The 20,511-nt window shown below is 44.2% G+C and overlaps 1 protein-coding gene and 1 long non-coding RNA gene across 3 annotated transcripts in view; one reads left to right on the forward strand and one right to left on the reverse strand.

Moving 5' to 3' along the window:
• Positions 1–18,215, reverse strand: part of LOC147124017 (uncharacterized) — a 61,053-nt gene extending 42,838 nt beyond the window's left edge. Inside the window, exon 1 of the long non-coding RNA XR_015075390.1 lies at positions 18,002–18,215. This is a non-coding gene — a long non-coding RNA (uncharacterized LOC147124017). The remainder of the gene's footprint in view (positions 1–18,001) is intronic.
• The window catches only part of galnt7 (UDP-N-acetyl-alpha-D-galactosamine: polypeptide N-acetylgalactosaminyltransferase 7), a 174,346-nt gene continuing 171,358 nt past the window's right edge, over positions 17,524–20,511 (forward strand). The window contains exon 1 of one of the 2 annotated variants that reach the window (XM_085977628.1): positions 17,524–18,102. In XM_085977628.1, the coding sequence (XP_085833754.1) occupies positions 17,974–18,102 (129 nt within the window). In that variant the 5' untranslated portion in view covers positions 17,524–17,973. The remainder of the gene's footprint in view (positions 18,103–20,511) is intronic. The other variant, XM_085977558.1, reaches the window with a different exon arrangement.

The following is a 20,511-nucleotide window of genomic DNA, read 5'->3' on the forward strand; positions in this document are numbered from 1 at the left end:
AATTGGTTATAAAGTGCTTTGGGACGTCCTCATGTCATGAAAAGTGCTATATAAAAGAAAGTTCTTTTCTTTATGAAAATTTAAAAGTGAATTATATAGAAATTGCAACAGAAACTGGTTTGGCCCAACCATCCATGTTGGTATTTATCATCCACATCCGCCGTAATCCTAATCCCGTGTAGCTGCCTTGTTCCCATTTCCCTTTATTCGCCTTTCCTTCAGCTACCTATGTAATGTATTCTTAAATGTTGGCATGGTCTTTGCTTAACTAAGCTAACTCTGGTAGTGCAGTCCACAGCCTCTGTGTAAAACAACTTTCTCCTGCTTTCTGTCCTAAACTTACTTTTACATCAATGCCCCCTCGTTCTAGACCGCTCAACTACTGGAAGCAGTTTCTCTCGGATTTATGGTGGAATACCGTCACTAGTGAGTATTGTTCCTTTTTATGCCTCACGCACATAGCGCAGTGGCATCAGGAGACCTGCCATTTCAGGTTAGGCAAGATGCACTTAGCTGCGGTAAGTCACAGTGTCAGTCAGTACGAAACAGCACGAACGAAACAAGGGTCAGATTCCCAGAGGATTTGTGGGCCATGACATATTACTAATAATACCAATTGTTACCTGGCTTTTATCACCTCTGTGCCCCTTAGAAGAAGTGGTCGAATTCCATTAGAGTAATTGGTCTGTAATTTGGCTGGGTCGTGTATAGCTCCTTTTTTGCCACATAACCTATTCCCCAGTCATCAGGTACAAGCCTAGTTCTTGTGGAGCTCCCAGATATATTTACCAGATCTCAATTACTGCTTCATTCATTCATTCTCTTAAGAATATTATGTTTATTGTCATTTAGTGTTGGGTGGACATTTATTATTCAAGGGCCTAGAAATTTGGGGGCACCCAATTTTGGGCGTGCGGGGTGGCAGGGAGGCACAGGGGCCAATCCCTGTGCCTGAATGTGAGGGCCGAGTGCTCCCCCTCCCCTCCCGACCCCGATATTGGACCTCGGGCCTCATTTGCATGGCGCCAACAAGCTGTGTAGAACCACTGGCGAAGCATGATTAAGGATCAGGCTGGTGTCGCAGAGGCCCTCGGGTAAGTGAGGAAGGGTGGGCGATCGGTGGCTAAGGGTAGTTGGGAGGTGGGGGAAAGAGGTAGCAGTGACCGATTCGGGCTAAAGGGATATGGGGAGAAAGCAGGGACAGGGTACTGAATTTGGATGACCAGCCATGATCTCATTAAATGGCGGAGCGGGCTCGAGGGTCCGAATGGCCTATTCCTGCTCCTATCTTCTATGTTTCTATGTTAGTGGCAGTTGTGTGCTGTGCGAGTTCAGCACATAGCAAGTGCAGCACTGGAGCGATCGAAAATTGAGAACGGGTCCTACTAGACGCGCAGGGCCCTCATTTAAATAAATGATTCTGCCCTTTAAATGTTCCCAATGTGTGTTCCTGCCACCAATTATCTACCTTGTCCAATTTGGTATAATTCTCTCCAGAAATATGTGCGCAATTCCTACCCGCCATATTGGGAGTTTAGTGGGCTGGTTAGCGCCCGAAGAACAAGCGTGGCACGGCTGAATTTCTATACATAGCTTTTGTCATACTACATGTTTTAATGTGCATTTCATCCAACAATCAATAAGCGTTCTTTTTCATCTATCGTCCACTCTCACTCACTTCGACCAGCGATGGCTCCCATTCCCTCACCATCATCATCATCATCACTATCCCCAGTCCCCAAAAACCTGCATTACTTCTCAGGCCCTTGGACTACATTACACTGGAGAAATCCAGGGGATACACTCAACAACAAAAAAGAGTTAAGCAAAAAAAAAAGCTGCCAGCTCAAGAAAATGACAACCCTACAACAGCAAATCCACACAATAAAAAAGAGAAACAGTACACAATTAAAAGGGAACCAAATTCAACAAATGAACATATACAAAAAGGATTATTTGAAAACGGGAAACAACGCTGAGGTAGTTAAAACCAGGAGTAATGGAATGAACAGCTAATGATGAGGCTATTTCAGTAATAAAAATAAACTGGAGTAGGATGACACGATGGAATCAAAACCTCCCATGGGTATGATGTGCATTATGAAGTCTATTCTTATAACCATATGAAGCATTGGAACCTAAGTAACTAAATCCAAAGGCAAAGAAAAGAAAGACTTGCATTTCTATAGCGCCTTTCATGGCCCCAGGGCGCCCTGAAGTGCTTTACAGCCAACGAAGTACTTCTGAAGTGTAGTCACTGTTGTAATGTAGGAAACGCAGCAGCCAATTGGCGCACAGCAAGGTCCCACAAACAGCAATGTGATAATGACCGGATAATCTGTTTTAGTGATGCTGATTGAGGGATAAATATTGGCCCAGGACACCAGGAATAACTTCCCTGCTCTTCAACACAGTGCCGTGTGATCTTTTATGTCCACCTGAGAGAGCAGACGGAGCCTCGGTTTTAACATCTCATCCAAAAGACAAAAGCTGCATCAGGTTGAAATCATGCTGGGTGATGTGACGAAGTAACTCGTTAAAGTGTATGAATTTTTTTCATGGTATTCTAACAAAGGGATTAAGCCATTTACACGGTCTTTGAAATGATTGCACAGTGTGATTTCAGTCTATGCGTTATTAATTTCTACCCATCAAACAGAATTTCAGTCCACCCTTTGAATCATGCCCTTGAAATCGGTCAAAAATGTAAGTTAATATTAAGCCAGATAGAATACAGTATCATATTCATGCTGCAGGAGGGAGCGGCTAAACAGAGCATACATGTTTAACAACAACTTGCATTTCTATAGCGTCTTTAACGTAGTAAAATGACCCAAGGCGCTTCACGGGAGCGTTATTAAACAACATTTGACACTGAGCCACATAAGGAGATATTAGGACAGGTGATCAAAAGCTTGGTCAAAGAGGTAGGTTTTAAGGAGCATCTTAAAGGAGGAGAGAGAGCTGGAGATGCGGAGAGGTTTAGGGAACGGGAATTCCAGAGCTTAGGGCCGAGGCAGCTGAAGGCACGGCCACCAATGGCTTACCACAATGATAGAAAAAAAGTGTCACTTTTGGACACTCTCAAAGACCTCCCAATGACCACTTTAAGGATTATATTGACAAAGGTTTGGAAGAAGTTTATTCGGGGAATGGTGTGCAGCATGGGGAGACTAAACAGACAAAAAAAAAGAAATTGGCATCTTAAAATGTAGTCCTATACTGTCTTGCTACCTCACAGGAAGAAGTCTAGCATTTCTGATGGATTATTTCACAGCATGTTAAATGCTGTTTATAATTATGTTGTTTCTTCACACACACGAAGCGGACACTCTTCTATATATTGTAGACCACATCAGAGAACAAAATAACTACCTGCTTCATGCTGAACGGAATCAGGAGGCCTTATGGGTCTGGGTTTTGTACCTGAACTTCCAGTTGATATTCACGTATGACTTTTCTCCAATTAAATATTGGGACGACCGAAGCCATTTCGGTCCCTGCCACAAACTCCGTTCCCTAGCCATTGATTCCATCCCTCTCCCTAACATCTGTCTGAGGCTGAACCACACTGTTCGCAACCTTGGTGTCAAATTGGACCCTGAAATGAGCTTCTGATCACATATCCGCGGCATAACAAATACCGCCCACTTCCACGACCGTAACATCGCCCGTCTCCGCCCCTGCCTCAGCTCATCCACTGCTGAATCCCTCATCCATGCCTTTGTTACCTCTATACTTGACTATTCCAATGCACTCCTGGCTGACCTCCCACATTCTGCCCTACGTAAACTTGGTGATCCAAAACTCGGCTGCCTGTGTTCTAACTCGCACCAAGTCCCGTTCACCCATCACCCCTATGCTCGCTGACCTACACTGGCTCCCGGTTAAGCAACGCCTCGATTTCAAAATTCTCATCCTTGTTTTGAAAACCCTCCATGGCCTCGCCCCTCGCTAGCTCTGTAATCTCCTTCAGCCCCACAACCACACCCACCCCCCCTCCCCCAACACCCCGCGATATCTGCGCTCCTTTAATTCTGCCCTCTGAGCATCCCTGATTGTAATCGCTCAACCATCGGTGGCCGTGCCTTCTGTTGCCTAGAACCTAAGCTCTGGAATTCCCTGCCTAAACCTCTCCACCTCTCTTTCCTCCTTTAAGACGCTCTTTAAAACCTACCGCTTTTAGTCAGCTGCCCTAATTTCTCCTTATGTGGCTCGGTGTCAAATTTTTTGTCTTATAATACTCCTGTGAAGCACCTTGGGATGTTTTACTACGTTAAAGGCACTATATAAATTCAACTTGTTGTTATTGTTGTCTCTTGACCAGAATGCAAAAATTTAGTATTGAGCCATTTTGTTTGCACAGTCAATCTTTGCTGCTGAAGAATAACAACATAGACTAGACTCTATGTCAGTCTCATTTTTTATTTCCACTCCATAATTTTCTGCAAATTCTACAACCTCACCATGTTCTGAAGTTGACTCTCTGGTTCCTTCTTCATGTCTGAGCCTTGGCAGTCTGTTCAAACATGGTGGTGCATCACAGCTGAGGTCTTTCCTGTCCTCGCACAAATTCACACGTACAGTTCCAGCAGGAGTCAATGGTTAGAAATTAGGAGTGAGGAATTTATCCAATATTCCCTTCCCTAACACAACAACAATTTGTATTTATATAAAGCTGTTGGGATAGAGACCGACAAGTCAGAATGTTTTGTTTAGTTGGTAGCACTCTTGCCTCGGAGTTAGAAGGTTGTGGGTTCAGGTCCCACTCCAGAGACTTGAACACAAAAATCTAGGCTGACACTCCAGTGCAGTGGTGAGGGAGGGCTGCACTGTCGGAGGTGCCGTCTTTCAGAAATGACGTTAAATCGAGGCCCTGTCTGCTCTCTTAGGCGGATGTAAAAGATCCCATGGCACTATTTCGAAGACGAGCAGGGGAGTTCCCCCTGGTGTCCTGGCCAATATTTATCCCTCAATCAACATAACAAAAACAGATTAACGAGTCATTATCACATTGCTGTTTGTGGGACCTTGCTGTGTGAAATTAGCTGCTGAATTTCCTACATTACAACAGTGACTGCACTTCAAAAGTACTTCATTGGCTGTAAAGTGCTTTGGGGCGTCCTGAGGTCGTGAAAGGTGCTGTATAAATGCAAGTCTTTCTTTCTTTATAGAACTGAACAAGGGAGAGAAAGGAAAGATTAAAATAAACAGGGATTAGGGAGGGAAAGCAAAGGCATGTTCAAAGAGGTTTTAAAGAGGTTTCTGAAAGCAGGAGATCACAAGTGGAGGGATTTTCAGAGGGTAATCCAGTGGATGGGGGCATAGTAGCTGAAGGAGCAGTTGCCAATGTTGGAGTGGAGAGAACAGGGAACTAGAAGTAGCTCAACATATTGAGCACTATATGGGACACAGGACTAGAGAATATTGCAGAGATAAGGTAGGGCAAGACCACGAACAAATTTGATACTGTGGATACTGTGGCTGAAGAAGGAGCATATTTATGAGACTGCAGTATAGGACTTGAGACAAAGGGAGATTGGACTTAGGGCAGTAGGTAGTTGGAGTCAACGGTGTGGTGTATGTAACCTGTTCCACCTTAAGAGAACTTAAGCCTGTTCCACCTTAAGAGATGTACTGCTTTCTCTGGCTGCTGTATACGTAATACCGGTGGTGACCACCGGTATATAAGTACTGTGTAGTGATATTGTATTTAGTATAGTCCTGACCTCCAACTAGTAAAGACCTGTTGAACTTTATTCTTGTAGTCTGTGTCAGTAATTAATCTTAATACAACTGGAACACACAGACTTAACAAATGGAAAAATTGAGGCTGTAATATTCGCAGTGTAAGAGGATAGCAGCAAAGCTAGGAACAGATTAATGATGTCAATGAGCACAGAGCTGGGGGCAGGAGGCGATTAAGGAAGCAGATGTTTTATGGGTGTGATAAGTTTCCCAAGGGATGGGCGAGGAGGGAAAAACAGTTGAGCGTGGGAGACAGGCTCATTTCGGAGAGGGGTTGGAGGAGGTATGTAGGGACAACCTCAATTTTATAAAGTAAAAAAAAAATTCTCAGGATGTGAGCAATGTTGACAAGCCCGATTTTGTTTTTTGCACATCCCTAGTTGCGTGGAGAAGAAGTCTCCTTCCAGTTTTTACAACTGCATAGCTGTTAGGTCACTTCAGAGGTCATTAAGGTAGCCCAGACTAGTTAGGGGTGGCAGGTTCTCTTCACTGAAGGAAATTAAAATAAACCTTTGGGTTTTTACTCCAATCAGATAACTTTCAAGGTCTTTTTTGTTTACTGGTACTGTTGTGTATGTACCTTTAAGAGAATAACTGGTCTCAGACTGCAATACCGGCAGTGACCACCCCTGTATAAAAGGCACTAGAGAGCCTCTGTTTTGTTAGATTCGTTTATGCCTTTCACCAGTAAAGTTCTGTTTGTTTCTCTCCTGCTAGTCCGTGTCTCAATCATTCACGGACTTAACACTGGCGACGAGGTAGAAAGAACTTACCTGCAACTCAGCAGCAGCTCCGACGACGTTGAAGGTCGGAAGAAGAAAAAAAAAAAGAGTCCATTGAAACTCGAGGAACGGGCGTCGACCGTCAATCATCGGGTTCAAGGCTTTGCAGGAGCGACTTTCCAGAGCCAGGCTGGGTTCCTCGGTCCGTGGTTTCCCAGCTAATCGGGCTGGAGGCAGGTAGTGCTCTGATCCTTCCTGGGCTGCAACGGGGCCAGGCAGCGAGTCGGGAAGCAAGGAGAGAGAGAGAGGGTGGAGCATACAGGGCGCGGCCGGTGTTTCGAAGCTGGGCAGCGTTCGGACCTCAGAATAGGGAGGGAAGTGTTCCAGAGGGTCCGCTCCACGACGGGAAGATAATAAAAGAAAACAATTAATATTTAACGCGCAGGAAACCGTGGAAAGCAGCGCTAACAACAGCGGAGAAGAAGGCAAAGCGCGGGAGGCGCCATTTTACATTTGCAAGATGCCGAAGACTGGCTGTATCACTGCTTTTGATAATACATTAGAGGACTGGACCACGTATGTGGAAAGAGTAGAGGTATATTTCGAGGCAAACGATATAGCGGAGGGGAAAAAGGCATCGGTATTGTTAAACTTAATGGGCGCTAGAACGTACGGCCTATTGCGGGACCGGATTACTCCAGCCAAACCGAAGGCGAAGAGTTTTAACGAAATTGTTGCTGTTCTACAGGAGCATTTAAACCCTGCACCGCTGTTGATAGCAGAAAGATTTAAATTCCACAGGAGAACTCAGCACAAAGATGAGAGCAATGCTGAGTATCTTACGGAACTACGCAAGCTATCAAAGCACTGCCAGTTCGGAGCAGGACTGGCAGATACCCTACGGGACAAATTTGTCTGTGGACTCCTGAGTGAAGGAACACAGAAGAAGTTACTCGCAGAAAAAGAGCTGACGCTAGATAAGGCTTTCAGCGTGGCAGTATCGTATGAAGCAGCAGCCAGGGGAGCTGCCGAAATTCAACAAAAACCACAGGAATACAGCACCCACGAAATGACACGGGGATTTGCAAAAATGTTATCGCTGCGGCAGAACTAACCATGACCAGAAGGACTGCTGGTCCAAAGACAAAATATGCAGACAATGCGGGAAGATTGGACACATTGCACGAGTTTGTAGGTCTGGGAAGAAGACCAGCGACAACAAAAAGGCTACTAAGGAACCGTACAAGAAAGTACAAAAGATGACGAACAGTAGTTCCGAAGACCAGATGAGCGATAGTGAATCCGAGAACAGGAGATTAAGCTGTCTCAAACTTCACAATGTAATCGCAAAAGAGGATCACCGAACCATTTGGGTCACCCTCACGATAGCAGGGTCCCAAGTTAAAATGGAATTGGATACAGGATCAGCGCTAACTGTCATGAATCGACGAGACTATGAGCGGCTATTTTCACACATACCCTTGAGAGAGACATCCATCGTCTTGACAACGTATACGGGGCAAAAAGTATACCCCAGAGGAAAAATAAGGGTGCCTGTCGAATACAATGGCAAGAAAATATGGAAATTGTATCTCTACATACTGCCAAATGGTGGACCACCGTTATTGGGACGGGAATGGATCAGGAAGGTAAACTTAGATTGGCATTCCATTCATGCAATGACGGTGGACGGTAAAAAAGATGAAGACGTCACTCCTGGACGACTGTCAACAATCTTAGCTAACGCCAAAGAGGTATTTCAACAAGAACTGGGCACGCTTAAAGGCGTAACCGCCTCGATAAAAATAGAAGAGAATGCAGTTCCCAAGTTTTTCAAAGCGAGACCGGTACCATATGCAATTCGTCCAGCTGTCGAGGCAGAGCTGGAGAATCTGGAGAAGGCGGGCGTGTTGTCTAAGGTCGACTGGAGCGAGTGGGCGACACCCATCTTTCCTGTCATGAAAAAAACGTTAAGCAATAAGTCCGGAGAGCCAAGGAAGATTCGCATCTGTGGGGATTTCAAGGTGACGGTGAACCCTGTCCTTCACACAGTACAATATCCTCTTCCAAGGATAGAAGACATCTTCGCCTCGCTGTCTGGAGGGAAGCGTTTTACAAAAGTTGACCTAGCACAAGCATATTTGCAGATGGAGGTTGAAGAGTCCTCTAGGAAGTATCTCACGATAAACACTCACAAAGGTCTTTACCAGTATCATCGATTGGTATTCGGAGTAGCATCAGCTCTGGCGATATGGCAAAGAGCGATGGAACAAGTCCTGCAAGGGATTCCGGGGACTCAGTGTTACTTGGACGACATCCTTGTAACAGGTGAAGATGACAGTGAACACCTTAACAACCTAGAACAGGTGCTCACTAGACTACGGGAACATGGGCTGCGAGCCAATCGCCCCAAGTGCGAATTTTTTAAGAAACAGATATCGTATTGTGGCCACGTGATTGATGAAGAGGGGTTACATAAGTCCCCTGACAAAATTGAAGCGGTTAAGGCCCCAGCGCCTGAAAATGTGTCGCAACTGAGGTCATTCCTCGGGTTGGTGAATTACTATCATAAGTTTTTGCCGAATTTGTCGACAATTCTGCATCCACTGAACGCCCTGCTACGAACGGGGGTAGCATGGAAATGGAGCGATGATTGTAAACGTGCTTTTCAGAAGAGTAAGGACTTAATCACTTCGAAGGAAGTATTGGCTCACTACAACCCAGCACTGCCAATCAGGCTGGCGTGTGATGCGTCTCCCTACGGCATTGGGGCGGTACTGTCACATAAATTCCTTGATGGTTTGGAGAGGCCGATAGCTTTTGCGTCACGCTCGTTAACTTCTGCCGAGCGTAACTACGCCCAGATTGACAGAGAGGCCCTCAGCCTAGTGTGGGGGGTGAAGAAGTTCAATCACTATCTGCACGGTCAAAAATTTACTCTACTAACCGATCATCAACCTCTTGTCTCCATTTTCAACCCTCAGAAGGGCGTACCGATAATGACAGCACAACGGCTGCAGAGATGGTCCCTTTTCCTAGGGGCACACCAATATGACATCGAGTACAGGGGAACTAAACAGCATGGAAATGCTGATGGATTGTCACGTCTACCGTTGCCGACGGTGGAAGAAGAAGACCTTGCAGTGGATCCAATGGAGTTATTCCACTCGACCATAGTCGAATGTCTCCCTGTGACGAATGCAAACATAGAAAAGGAAACACGGAATGACCCGACACTATCACGGGTCTATGATTTAACGGTGAAGGGATGGCCAGCAGATGGCGAACCACTGCTGCCAGCATTTTCGTCAAGAAGAGAACAGCTGTCAGTGTGCAGAGGAACCTTGATGTGTGGATCCAGAGTAGTAATTCCACCTAAGTTGACAGATAGAGTGCTCAATGAGCTTCATGAGGGTCATCTGGGTGGGGTAAAAATGAAGAGCTTAGCCAGAGCGTTTGTGTGGTGGCCGGGAATCGATAGAGAAATCGAAGAGATGACCAAGAGCTGTGCAGGATGCCAGAAGGTCCAAAACGCCCCACCACAAGCTCCTCTGCATCCATGGGAGTGGCCCTCATCCCCATGGCAAAGGGTGCACATTGATTTTGCTGGTCCCTTCATGGACTCGATGTTTTTAATTGTGTTGGATGCACATTCAAAGTGGCCAGAGGTAATAAAAATGTCCTCAACCACCACGGAAAAAACTATCACAGTTTTACGAACCATATTCGCCAGGAATGGGCTGCCTGAACAGATTTGCTCTGACAATGGACCACAGTTTGTGTCTGAAGAGTTCCGGAGGTTCTTGAAGAACAATGGTGTTAAGCATTACACATCTGCCCCATATCATCCAGCCACTAATGGATTGGCCGAGAGGTTTGTCCAAACATTCAAGAAGGCTATCAAGGCAATGTGTAATGAAGATATACCCCTACAACACAAGGTGGACAACTTCTTGTTTGCCTACCGGAATGCGACACATGCGGTTACCAACCAAACTCCAGCCATGATGTTCTTCAATCGAAGACTATGATGCCGCTTGGATTTGGTTAAGCCAAACGTCCGAAGAGATGTGGAGAACAGGCAGTTTCAGAATATGAATGAAAGGCCGACCAGGAGTTTTAAGATAGGTCAACCAGTTTTGGCCCGGGACTACCGCACTGAGAAATGGCAGCCAGGAACGATTTGTACACGACAAGGACCTCTCATGTATACTGTGGACGTTGGGGAGAGCATTGTAAGACGCCATGCTGACCAGATTCTAGAGTCACTGGAAAACGTCAACTCCACACCACGATCTGATACACCTGGTAATGAAATCGACGTTCCAATTGCAGCTACCGCAGAACCGGTAATATTGGAAGCAGATGAACCAAACAACGACATTGATTTCGGCTCAACATTGCCAGAAGAACCTGATACTCCAAAGAGGTGTTATCCAGACAGAATCAGGAAGCCTCCTCAAAGACTGAACTTATAATTGCTTAAACTTAACCAATGTATCTAGCAACAGTAATTGTGATTGTAATTCGTTATCATTAGTGTTAAATGAATGTTATGTACTGTTTATCTAAAAGGGGAGGAATTGTTGTGTATGTACCTTTAAGAGAAGAACTGGTCTCAGACTGCAATACCGGCAGTGACCACCACTGTATAAAAGGCGCTAGAGAGCCTCTGTTTTGTTAGATTCGTTTATGCCTTTCACCAGTAAAGTTCTGTTTGTTTCTCTCCTGCTAGTCCGTGTCTCAATCATTCACGGACTTAACAGGTACCAACCCACAAATACCAAGAATTATTAGATTCAATTTCATAACTTGCTATTGTGGGAGCTTTTTTTTTAAAAAAAAGAAAAGTTCTTCTCAGGATCTGGGCAATGGTGTCTAGGTCCAGTTTTTTCCCCACATCCCTAACTACCATGGGCAAGTGGCTTCCTACAATTGAGTGGCTTGCTAGGCCACTTCAAAGGGCACCATGTTGGTGTGGGACTGGAGTCACGTATAGGCCAGGCCGGGTAAGGACGTCTCTAAAAGACATTAGTAAGCCAGTTGGCTTGTGATGACATTTTTAATGACTTGCAGCTGCTCCTACTTCAGCTATTTATATGAGATTGTCAGTAAATGGCAAACCACGAGTAATAAATGACTTACAATACACTAAGTCTTCTGTCCGCATGCACTTCCTGTCGACAAAGACGTAATTCCTATTGTCACACTTTTTTGTGTCACCGTTTCCATTAGGAATTCCTATTCCTGTAATGGAAACAGTCGACGTAAACCCTCCCACCAGTGGGGGCACTGTAGCAGTTCAGTTTTGCACCTCCCAGCTACTCAGCTTGCGCTGCAGAGAACCCGCACCACCTCCCCCAAACCCCATGTTCTGAGCAACCTTTTGCTGCTTCTCATGTTGCTGCAAGTCTTGCTATATAACTATGATGAGTCGCAATAGAAAATCAAAGAATATAAAAATAAGGACAGAATGTTCTGGCTCTGAATTTCCTTAGACGTTCTGCTGCCGTGTCACCGTAACTTTGCCGGAAGTGGTGGGCTTTCTCCTTGAACTACCGTAGTAACTAAATTCTGCCCTTATTTTTCAACTTTGTAGCAATCGTTTGCAACCTAGAGCATTAAGAGTCAACCGCAAAGTGTTGAAGTGGCGTCCTGTGAAGTCCAGACACTTCCCTGAATGACATTATTGAAAGTTAGTTACTGCGCCAGTACTATAACCACTGCATGTCTGTACCTGGGCATGCAGCAGTAATGAGATGTCAGCTGAGGATGGGATATCAATTGAGGGTAGGAACATGCCAGCACTCATTTCTCTATGCACACACATGAAACGTGGCCACCAGTGTGAAGTACAGCTGCGCAGGCAGCACGCCGAGAGCTGTACGCCAACTGTATTTCACAGCTTCAGAAGAGGAGGTGAGAAGATTGGAGAGAATTTCATTTAGCAAAGTTAAAAAAAAAGAAAGACTTGCAGTTATAAAGCGCCTTTCACAACCTCAGAACGTCACAAAGCACTTTTCAACCAATGAAGTACTTTTGAAGTGTAGTCACTCTTGTAATGTAGGAAATGCGGCGGCCAAAAAGCGCACAGCAAGCTCCTACAAACAGCATCGTCATCGGTCATCTGTTTTTAGATGTTGCTTGAGCGATAACTGTTGGCTAGGACACCGAGGCGTCTTAAAAGGAGGAGAGAGGTGTGATGAGGTTTAGGGAGGGAATTCCAGAGCTTAGGACCTAGGCAGCTGAAGGCACGGCCGCCAAAGGCAGAGTGATGAAAATCGGGGATGCACAAGGGACCAGAATTGGAGGAACACAGAGTTCTCTGGGGATGCGGGAAATCTGAAATAAAAACAGAAAATGCTGGAAATACTCAGCAGGTCAGGCAGCATCTGTGGAAAGATAAACAGAGTTAATGTTTCAGGCCAGTGACCTTTTGTCAGAACTGGTTTTAAGCAAGCACAGAGGCACGGAAAGGGGGAGGCGGCGGGGAGAGGAGGAAAGAACAAAAGGGAAGGTCTATGCTGGGGTGGAAGGCAAGAGAGATTAAATGAACAGTAGAATCGATTTATTGATGTCGGTTGAGGGATAAATATTGGCCAGATCGCCGGAGAGAACTCCCCTGCTCTTCTTCGAGATATTTTACATCCACCTGAGAGCGCCCCGGTTTAACGTCTCATCCGAAAGACAGCACCTCCAACAGTGCAGCGCTCCCTCAGCGCTGCACTGGAGTGTCAGCCGAGAAGTTGTGCTCAAGTCTTGGAGTGGAGCTTGAACCACTTCTGACTCAGAGGCAAGTGTGCGACCAGTGAGCCATGGCTGACATCTTTTATATGGTACCAGTGTCAGCTGTGGCTCTGAGTCATGAAGGTTGTGGGTTCAAGTCCCAACTCCAGGGACTTGCGCACATAAAGCTAGGCTGACACTCCAGTGCAGTGCTGAGGGAGCGCTGCACTGTCGGAGGTGCCGTCTTTTGGATGAGACGTTAAACTGAGGTCCCGTCTGCTCTCTCAGGTGGATGTGAAAGATCCCATGGCACTATTTCGAAGAAGAGTAGGGGAGTTATCCCCGGTGTCCTGGCCAATATTTATCCCTCAGTCAACATAACAAAAACAGATTATCTGGTCATTTTCACATTGCTGTTTGTGGGAGCTTGCTGTGCGCAAATTGGCTGCTGCGTTTCCCACATTACAACAATGACTCCACTTCAAAAAGTACTTAATTGGCTGTAAAGTGCTTTGAGATGTCCAGTGGTCATGAAAGGCGCTATATAAATGAAAGTCTTTTTTTTTATAATTACAATCATAAAACTCCTGTCGACAGCAGAGTAGGATTACTGCATTATTATTGGAGGATTTTGGAGCATCACACAATGCGTGATCTAAAATCTTTTAAAAATGGTTATACCAGGGAACACAGAATTCCCAGGAGCTGCTGACAGTCTAAGGGTTAAAATAGCATTAATTGAAACATTGAAACATAGAAAAATAGGAGCAGGAGTAGGCCATTCGGCCCTTCGAGCCTTTACAGCTCGATCCTCTATCTCAATACCATATTCCCGCTCTCTCCCCATACCCCTCGATTCCTTTTGTAACTAGAAATCTATCTACAGGTATCTATCTCCTTCTTAAATATACTGAGTTGGAGCTTTTGTGATCTCATTTATTGCAGCTACAGGCTGGAATAACTTCAGACCACACATTTCGGCACACAATGGGTTTGCTTCCAAAGTAAATCTCAGCAGTATGCAATGCATTACTTCAGAGTGAAAAGTAACTATTGTCATACTACACTGCCTGCACATTGAAGTCTTTATGCTGGCAGTGCTCCCATTTCCTGATTTACAATATTGATGCCAATATGAAACTGCAGCACAAGCAGGTCCAAGAGGGGTGAACTTTTATAACTGGTTTTGCACCATTAATCAAATGGATTTACACATGGAGCCCTAACAATGTTTTTCAAAGGTTTGCATTTGTTGATTTGCCCACATTGTTTTCACAGTATACACTGCGACTGCTAATGTACATTTGAGTAGCTTGCAATTGACCTTCTACGTAACCCTAAAAATCTCTTGTATGTCATACAGCACAGAAGGAGGCCATTCTGCCCATTGTGCCGGTGCTGGCTCTTTGAAAAAGCTGTCCAATTAGTCCCACACTCCCCTGCTCTTTCCCCATAGCCCTGCAAATTTTTCCTTTTCAAATATATATCCAATTCCCTTTTGAATGTTACTATCACCCTTTCAGCCAGTGCATTCCAGATCATCACAACGCGCTATGTTTAAAAAAAAATTCTCCTCATCTCACCCCTGGTTCTTTTGCCAATGATCTTAAATCTCTGTCCTCTGGTTACCGACCCTCCTGCCAGTAGAAACAGTTTCTCCCTATTTACTCTATCAAAACCCATAATTTTGAACGCCTCTATTAAACCTCCTCTATGCTTACCGCCTCCCTCCTCCAAAATATTTTTCTCAGTTATTTACATAATTAAGATATATTTCCTCCTCCTTACTTTCCCAGTGGCATTGTACTTTCTGAAGCTGTTGTCGACGTGCCAGTGCACCGTGGAGATTGTATTAAGGAAAACGACACTTAGGCTAAATATTTGACAAGTGCAACCTTTTAGTACCAGGTAAACTCAGCTTATACAATTTATATATATTAATAAAAAAGGTAGCTAGGTAAAAGAAAATTTAAAAAAATTTTTTTTTTTTTTTTTTTTTAAAAAGGAGAGTATAGATATAAATTTTCCACATTAAGTCCAGTTATACCTTGGAATATGACAAAATGCTTGATGGCTGGAGCATTTTAGCTTCTATGTTGTAACGTCCATTGTATTTCTAAGTTTTTACAAAAGGCTCAGAGATGGTCAGTGTTTAAGATACTACTACACTAACTTTGTTGTTGGTTCTCCATGTACTGCTGATAATGAGCTGTTCATTAGCTTGCCTTGGTAATCATTGAACAACTTAGACCTGGGCACTCCACAAGGCATCTGGCAGATCTTCCCCATAACACACAGAAAGAAAGACTTGCCATTACTATAGCGCCTTTCACCACATCCCAAAGTGCTTTACAGCCAATGAAGTACAATCACTGTTGTAATGTAGGAAACGCGGCAGCCAATTTGCGCACAGCAAGCTCCCACAAACAGCAATGTGATAATGACCAGATAATCTGTTTCAGTGACGTTGGTTGAGGGATAAATATTGGCCAAGACACCAGGGAAAGCTCCCCTGCTGTTCTTCAAAATAGCACCATGGGATCTTTTATGTCCACTTGGGCAGATAGGGCCACGGTTCAACATCTCATCCGAAAGACGACACCTCTGACAATGCAGCACTCCCTCAGTACTGCACTGAAGTGCCAGCCTGGATTATGTATTCAAGTCGCTGGAGTGGGGCTTGAACCCACAACCTTCTGACATCAGAGACAAGAGTGCTACCCACTGAGCCACGAGTGCTACCCACTGAGCCACACACAGACATAAGCAGGCAATCAGTCGGATTTTTGAAACAGAATGCTGCGAGACATTCAGGCAACAAAGGCTGTGAGAAGGTTAGAATGAAGAAAGTAATCAAAAATCATTTTAAGCCAAGTCAGATGGCCTACTGATGTGCAGAAGTGTAATGCATTTATTATTTTGTGCTATTTTGCAAAGATAAATACTAATTGAACTAATTGGATCTGATCATAACTGTTGCTCTGTACGTTAGCTTACTGTGAAATAAAAAAAGCTTAATAATTCTTGTCTAGCCTGATCTGACCAAGTGTTCACTTAGTCCAGCCTCCGGGAGGTTGAAGAAGTACTCATGTGTAAGACACAAATATCAGATTCAGAAAGAAAGCCTTGCATTTATATAGCGCCTTTCACGAGCACCGGACGTCTCAAAGCACTTTACAGCCAATGAAGTACTTTTTTTGAAGTGTAGTCACTGTTGTAATGTGGGAAATGCAGCAGCCAATTTGCACACAGCAAGGTCCCACAAACAGCAATGTGATAATGACCAGATAATCTATTTCTGTTATGTTGGTTGAGAGATAAATATTGGCCAGGACTCCACAGATAATTCCTCTGCTCTTCTTCAAAATAGTGCCATGGGATTTTTTTACGTCCACCTGAGAGAGCAGACGGGGCCTCGGTTTAACGTCTCATCCAAAAGACGGTCATAAGGGGATACTATTGTTACACTTCTGGGTTACACTGTCGTGAAAGTAGATCACAGAAATCACAGAAACCCCACAGTGCAGATAGAGGCCATTTCGGCCCATCGAGCCTGCACCGACACATATCCCACCCGATCCTCGTAGGACAATACGAATTAACTCCAATAAAAGTAACACATTCAGACTACTTACTGAGTGATTGATGCCACTGAACAAGGTATCAATGGAACACCTGATTTTTGAGGTGAGCATGGTAGCATTCCTGCCTCTGTGTCAGAAGATGCAGGGTTCAATGTTTGCTCCGGGCAGTCCTGATGAGTGGAGACTGGAGCTCTGGCTCTAACTTTAGTGTTAACATCCACCGGGATACTTGTGTTTGCTGGGTGTGGGTGTGGGTGTGGGTTGCCCCCCTCCCCACTATATTATAGAATCATAGAAGGATGCAGCACAGTAGGAGGCCATTCGTCCCATCATGCCTGTGCTGGCCCTTGTGGAAGCCCATAACACCCTCTGGCTGTAACCCTAGGATGATCTACCCTATTGACTAGTATAAAAGATGGAAGGAGTGTTCCTGTTGTGTAGCCTGTCAGGCGGTGGAATCTTTCCACTACTTCATTCACATCCTTCTCCAAAGGGCAGAGTGCAAAGATAGGAAAACAACCACCTGAATGCGTCAACAACATTGCATGCTTTTGACAGCAGGTAACCTAGAAATGAAAGTTGTTGCTTTATCTGACGATGGTTTGAACTTGTATTTATTTATTTTTTTAAATAAAGCAAACCCCCATCCCTTCACACACAGAGAGGTTTGTGGCGTACAGCCTTCCAACTGCACTACGTCGTGTGGAACTAGAGTCAAACGTAATTAACGGAACAACCGGCAGAGGGGTGGGTGGAAGAAAGAGAGAGAGAGAGAGAGACACACACAGACAGAGAGAGAGAGAAAGAAAGGAGGAAGGGGCGGTGCACATATTGCTAGAGAGCTGGAGGGGGCAGCAGTGCGTGAAACCTGCTCTAAGTAGGAAGGCGATCAAAACCGAAAGGAGAGAAAAATCAGCAACGGGAGCCTTTTCCATTCCTCTCTCCCTCTCTCATTTTTTAAAATTATTATTTTAAAAATACATCCCAGTGCACATTTCAAACCAGTTTATTATATTGTAAGTTAAATTTTTTTTTAAATTCCTATCCCTTCCTCCAAGGTGAATTGCAAACATTTATTTCCAGGAGCAGATAGATTTTTTGTCTTTACACATTGAAAGTTGAAGTTCTACCAGACACACACACAGAGCGAGGAGGAGGGAGGGAGGGAGAGAGAGAGCGCGAGCGAGCGAGCAATGAGGGTGAAACTAGGCTTTCTCTTACGGAGTTTGCTGATCATCGGGACTTTCCTGGCTCTGATGGTGCTCTGGTCCAAGCTGCTTTCATCCCAAAGCGAGGAGAACAACCCCTTCGACCGGCAGATGGTGAGTGAGTGAGTGGGGGGTTGGTGCTGCTGGTGGTGGGCCAGAGGGGGGCCCCGGGCAGGAGCCTGCGGCCCTTGTACAGCGCGGTTGCCATGGAGATTGAAGCAGTCGGGTTTTTCTGCAGCCGCCTTTGGCTTGAGTGAGTGAGGGTGTTTATATATTGGTGAACCCAGAGAGACTTTATATTTCGTTTATTTGTGTGTGTGTATTTTTTAATTTTAAGCCTGATTTTACTAGGTGCATTCTCCAGAGTAATTTTATTTTAGGGGAAGGGGGGAGACACACACAAAAAAATAAGGGTTAAATTTAGGCCAGATCAGACCAGGCTGAAGCCTGACTTAAGGCCCCAGGATGTGGTTGTGTGTGAAGGTATGAGTTTGAAGTATTTGTTCCAATACTGTAAGGGGAGGACGTGTAAACGTCTTGAAGGGTCAGATTTACAATTTCATATTTTAAACTGATTTTTTAAATTTAATTTCCCCGCCCCATTTTCATAACTGCTCTGACAGTGTTGTGTAGTGTAAGCACTTGTTTTTTTTAAAAATCTTGAATGGGGAGCTCTTGGTGTTTACTTTAAAATATTTTAGATTTTGGAATCTATTATGCTTTTTTTTAAAACTTTCAAGCTATGCCCCTAACAAGCAGGACTTTGTACAAGTTCAATTGAATGGTTGTGCTCCACTCGGAGAGGTCCACATCCACAAAGATTAAGTATTGTTTTGCGTCCTCTGCGCATATAATAATAATGGCTATAAATCTGTTCCCTTCAGCAGCCTTGCCCCATTCCTTGAGCCACTGCTTATGCCCGTTAGCTTTGATCCCTCAGGAATAGTGCTTTGCCCCTTTCAGACGAAAGTTACTAACGTTTCCTTCACCCTCCCCAGAGGACAGTCATGCTGCTGCTATATATTGCTATTTAATTCTTTTGGAGGACTTCCCTGCGATGGACAGTAGAAGGCACTGCAATCTGTTGCATTCAATTAGATTATAATTTAGCTTGAAGCAGCCTGTCTCCCATCCTACCACTGTGTAGTCGGCCTTACTTATAAGTAATCCTTGTGCCCTGTTGTTTTGCCTCATTCGTTCTTTTTCCCCCATGGAATTAATCTTGGGTCTACGAGTCATTTCGGCATATCAAATGTAATTTAGGCATATCAAATATTGTCAAGCATTCGTGATTACCAGGTGAAGAAGTCCATCAGTTGATGTACTTAAAGAATTTTTATGGTGTGAATTGTAGAAAAAAAGACTTGAAACATTGACTTGTTGGTCATTCTGAGATGTGGGCAACCTATCTCTTGCTGTGCGTGAGAGACATTTTTTAAATGCACTTAATTTTGAATTTTCTATGGAGTCAATTGTGTATTTAAATTTACAGTACTACCATGTATTTATTATATAGTGTGATCTGTGCATAAAGGACAAAAAAATTGAGAGCTTGCATCTGCACGAACCAGATCCAGAATCTTCCTTCCCTCTCCCCCATTCCCTGTTTTAAAATACTTAAAAACAAAAAAAAAGGCAAGTGATTTGCCTTGGTGGTACATCCTGCGACAAATGCCATGCTTTTCTACACATATATATGGCATGCTGCCTGAGTTGTGTGATTTTGCTTGAAGTCCCAGTGGTCACCGGGGCTAGTGAGCACAGTGATGGCCTGAGCAGGTAGATTGAGTTGGAACAGCAGAAAAGCCGATGTGAATAGTGCACGAAGACGACCAAAGGGCAGCGAGCTATCATTGGACTGGGACCCAGCCTGAGAGATACTACAATTGCTCCCATGATATTGGCATTTTTTTTTTTATTGCAACAAGCCATTTGTCCTAATTATAAATAACTACATAGATGGGGAACAATTTCAAGACTGAAATCTAATTTTGGGCTTCAGTTGATGGATATAAGCGACTTTGCCCTGCTGTAGTATGGATCATCTGCACCTGTTAGGTGACAGTTTTATTTTTACTTGCTGGTACTTTGTGCCAATGATTTTCCATGTTTACTCTTGGTACTGTCTTTCCGCTTTGTGCACATCTATCCAGTGTTTTTCCTCCCAATTGTCGGTGCATGTGGGTTTCTGTATTCATTTATGTAAACCTTTCCTGCAGATCAAGCCATGGATTCAGACTGCTAGTTTTAATCAATGCACCTTGAGTGAAAATTGTTTTTTTTTTTCTATTCTCGTAGTCGGAATTTATTTTCATAAAAAAATCAAATTAGATTTTGTTTCCGCTAGTAATAGTTGGAAGCCCGGTGATAGATTTTTTTTTAATCACAAAGCTATCGTGCCAGATCAGAAGTGTAGGTGAGCATGCAAGGAGAATGTAGATACTTATATTTGTGCTTTTAGAAAATAAGTGGAATATTGGATTTGGTGGAATTGAGAAAAAAACTGCTTTTCTACCTATTTCC

The sequence above is a fragment of the Somniosus microcephalus genome, chromosome 1 (genome assembly GCF_052327205.1).
Source record: "Somniosus microcephalus isolate GS21.2 chromosome 1, FLI_Smic_1.0, whole genome shotgun sequence".
Classification (NCBI taxonomy): domain Eukaryota; kingdom Metazoa; phylum Chordata; class Chondrichthyes; order Squaliformes; family Somniosidae; genus Somniosus; species Somniosus microcephalus.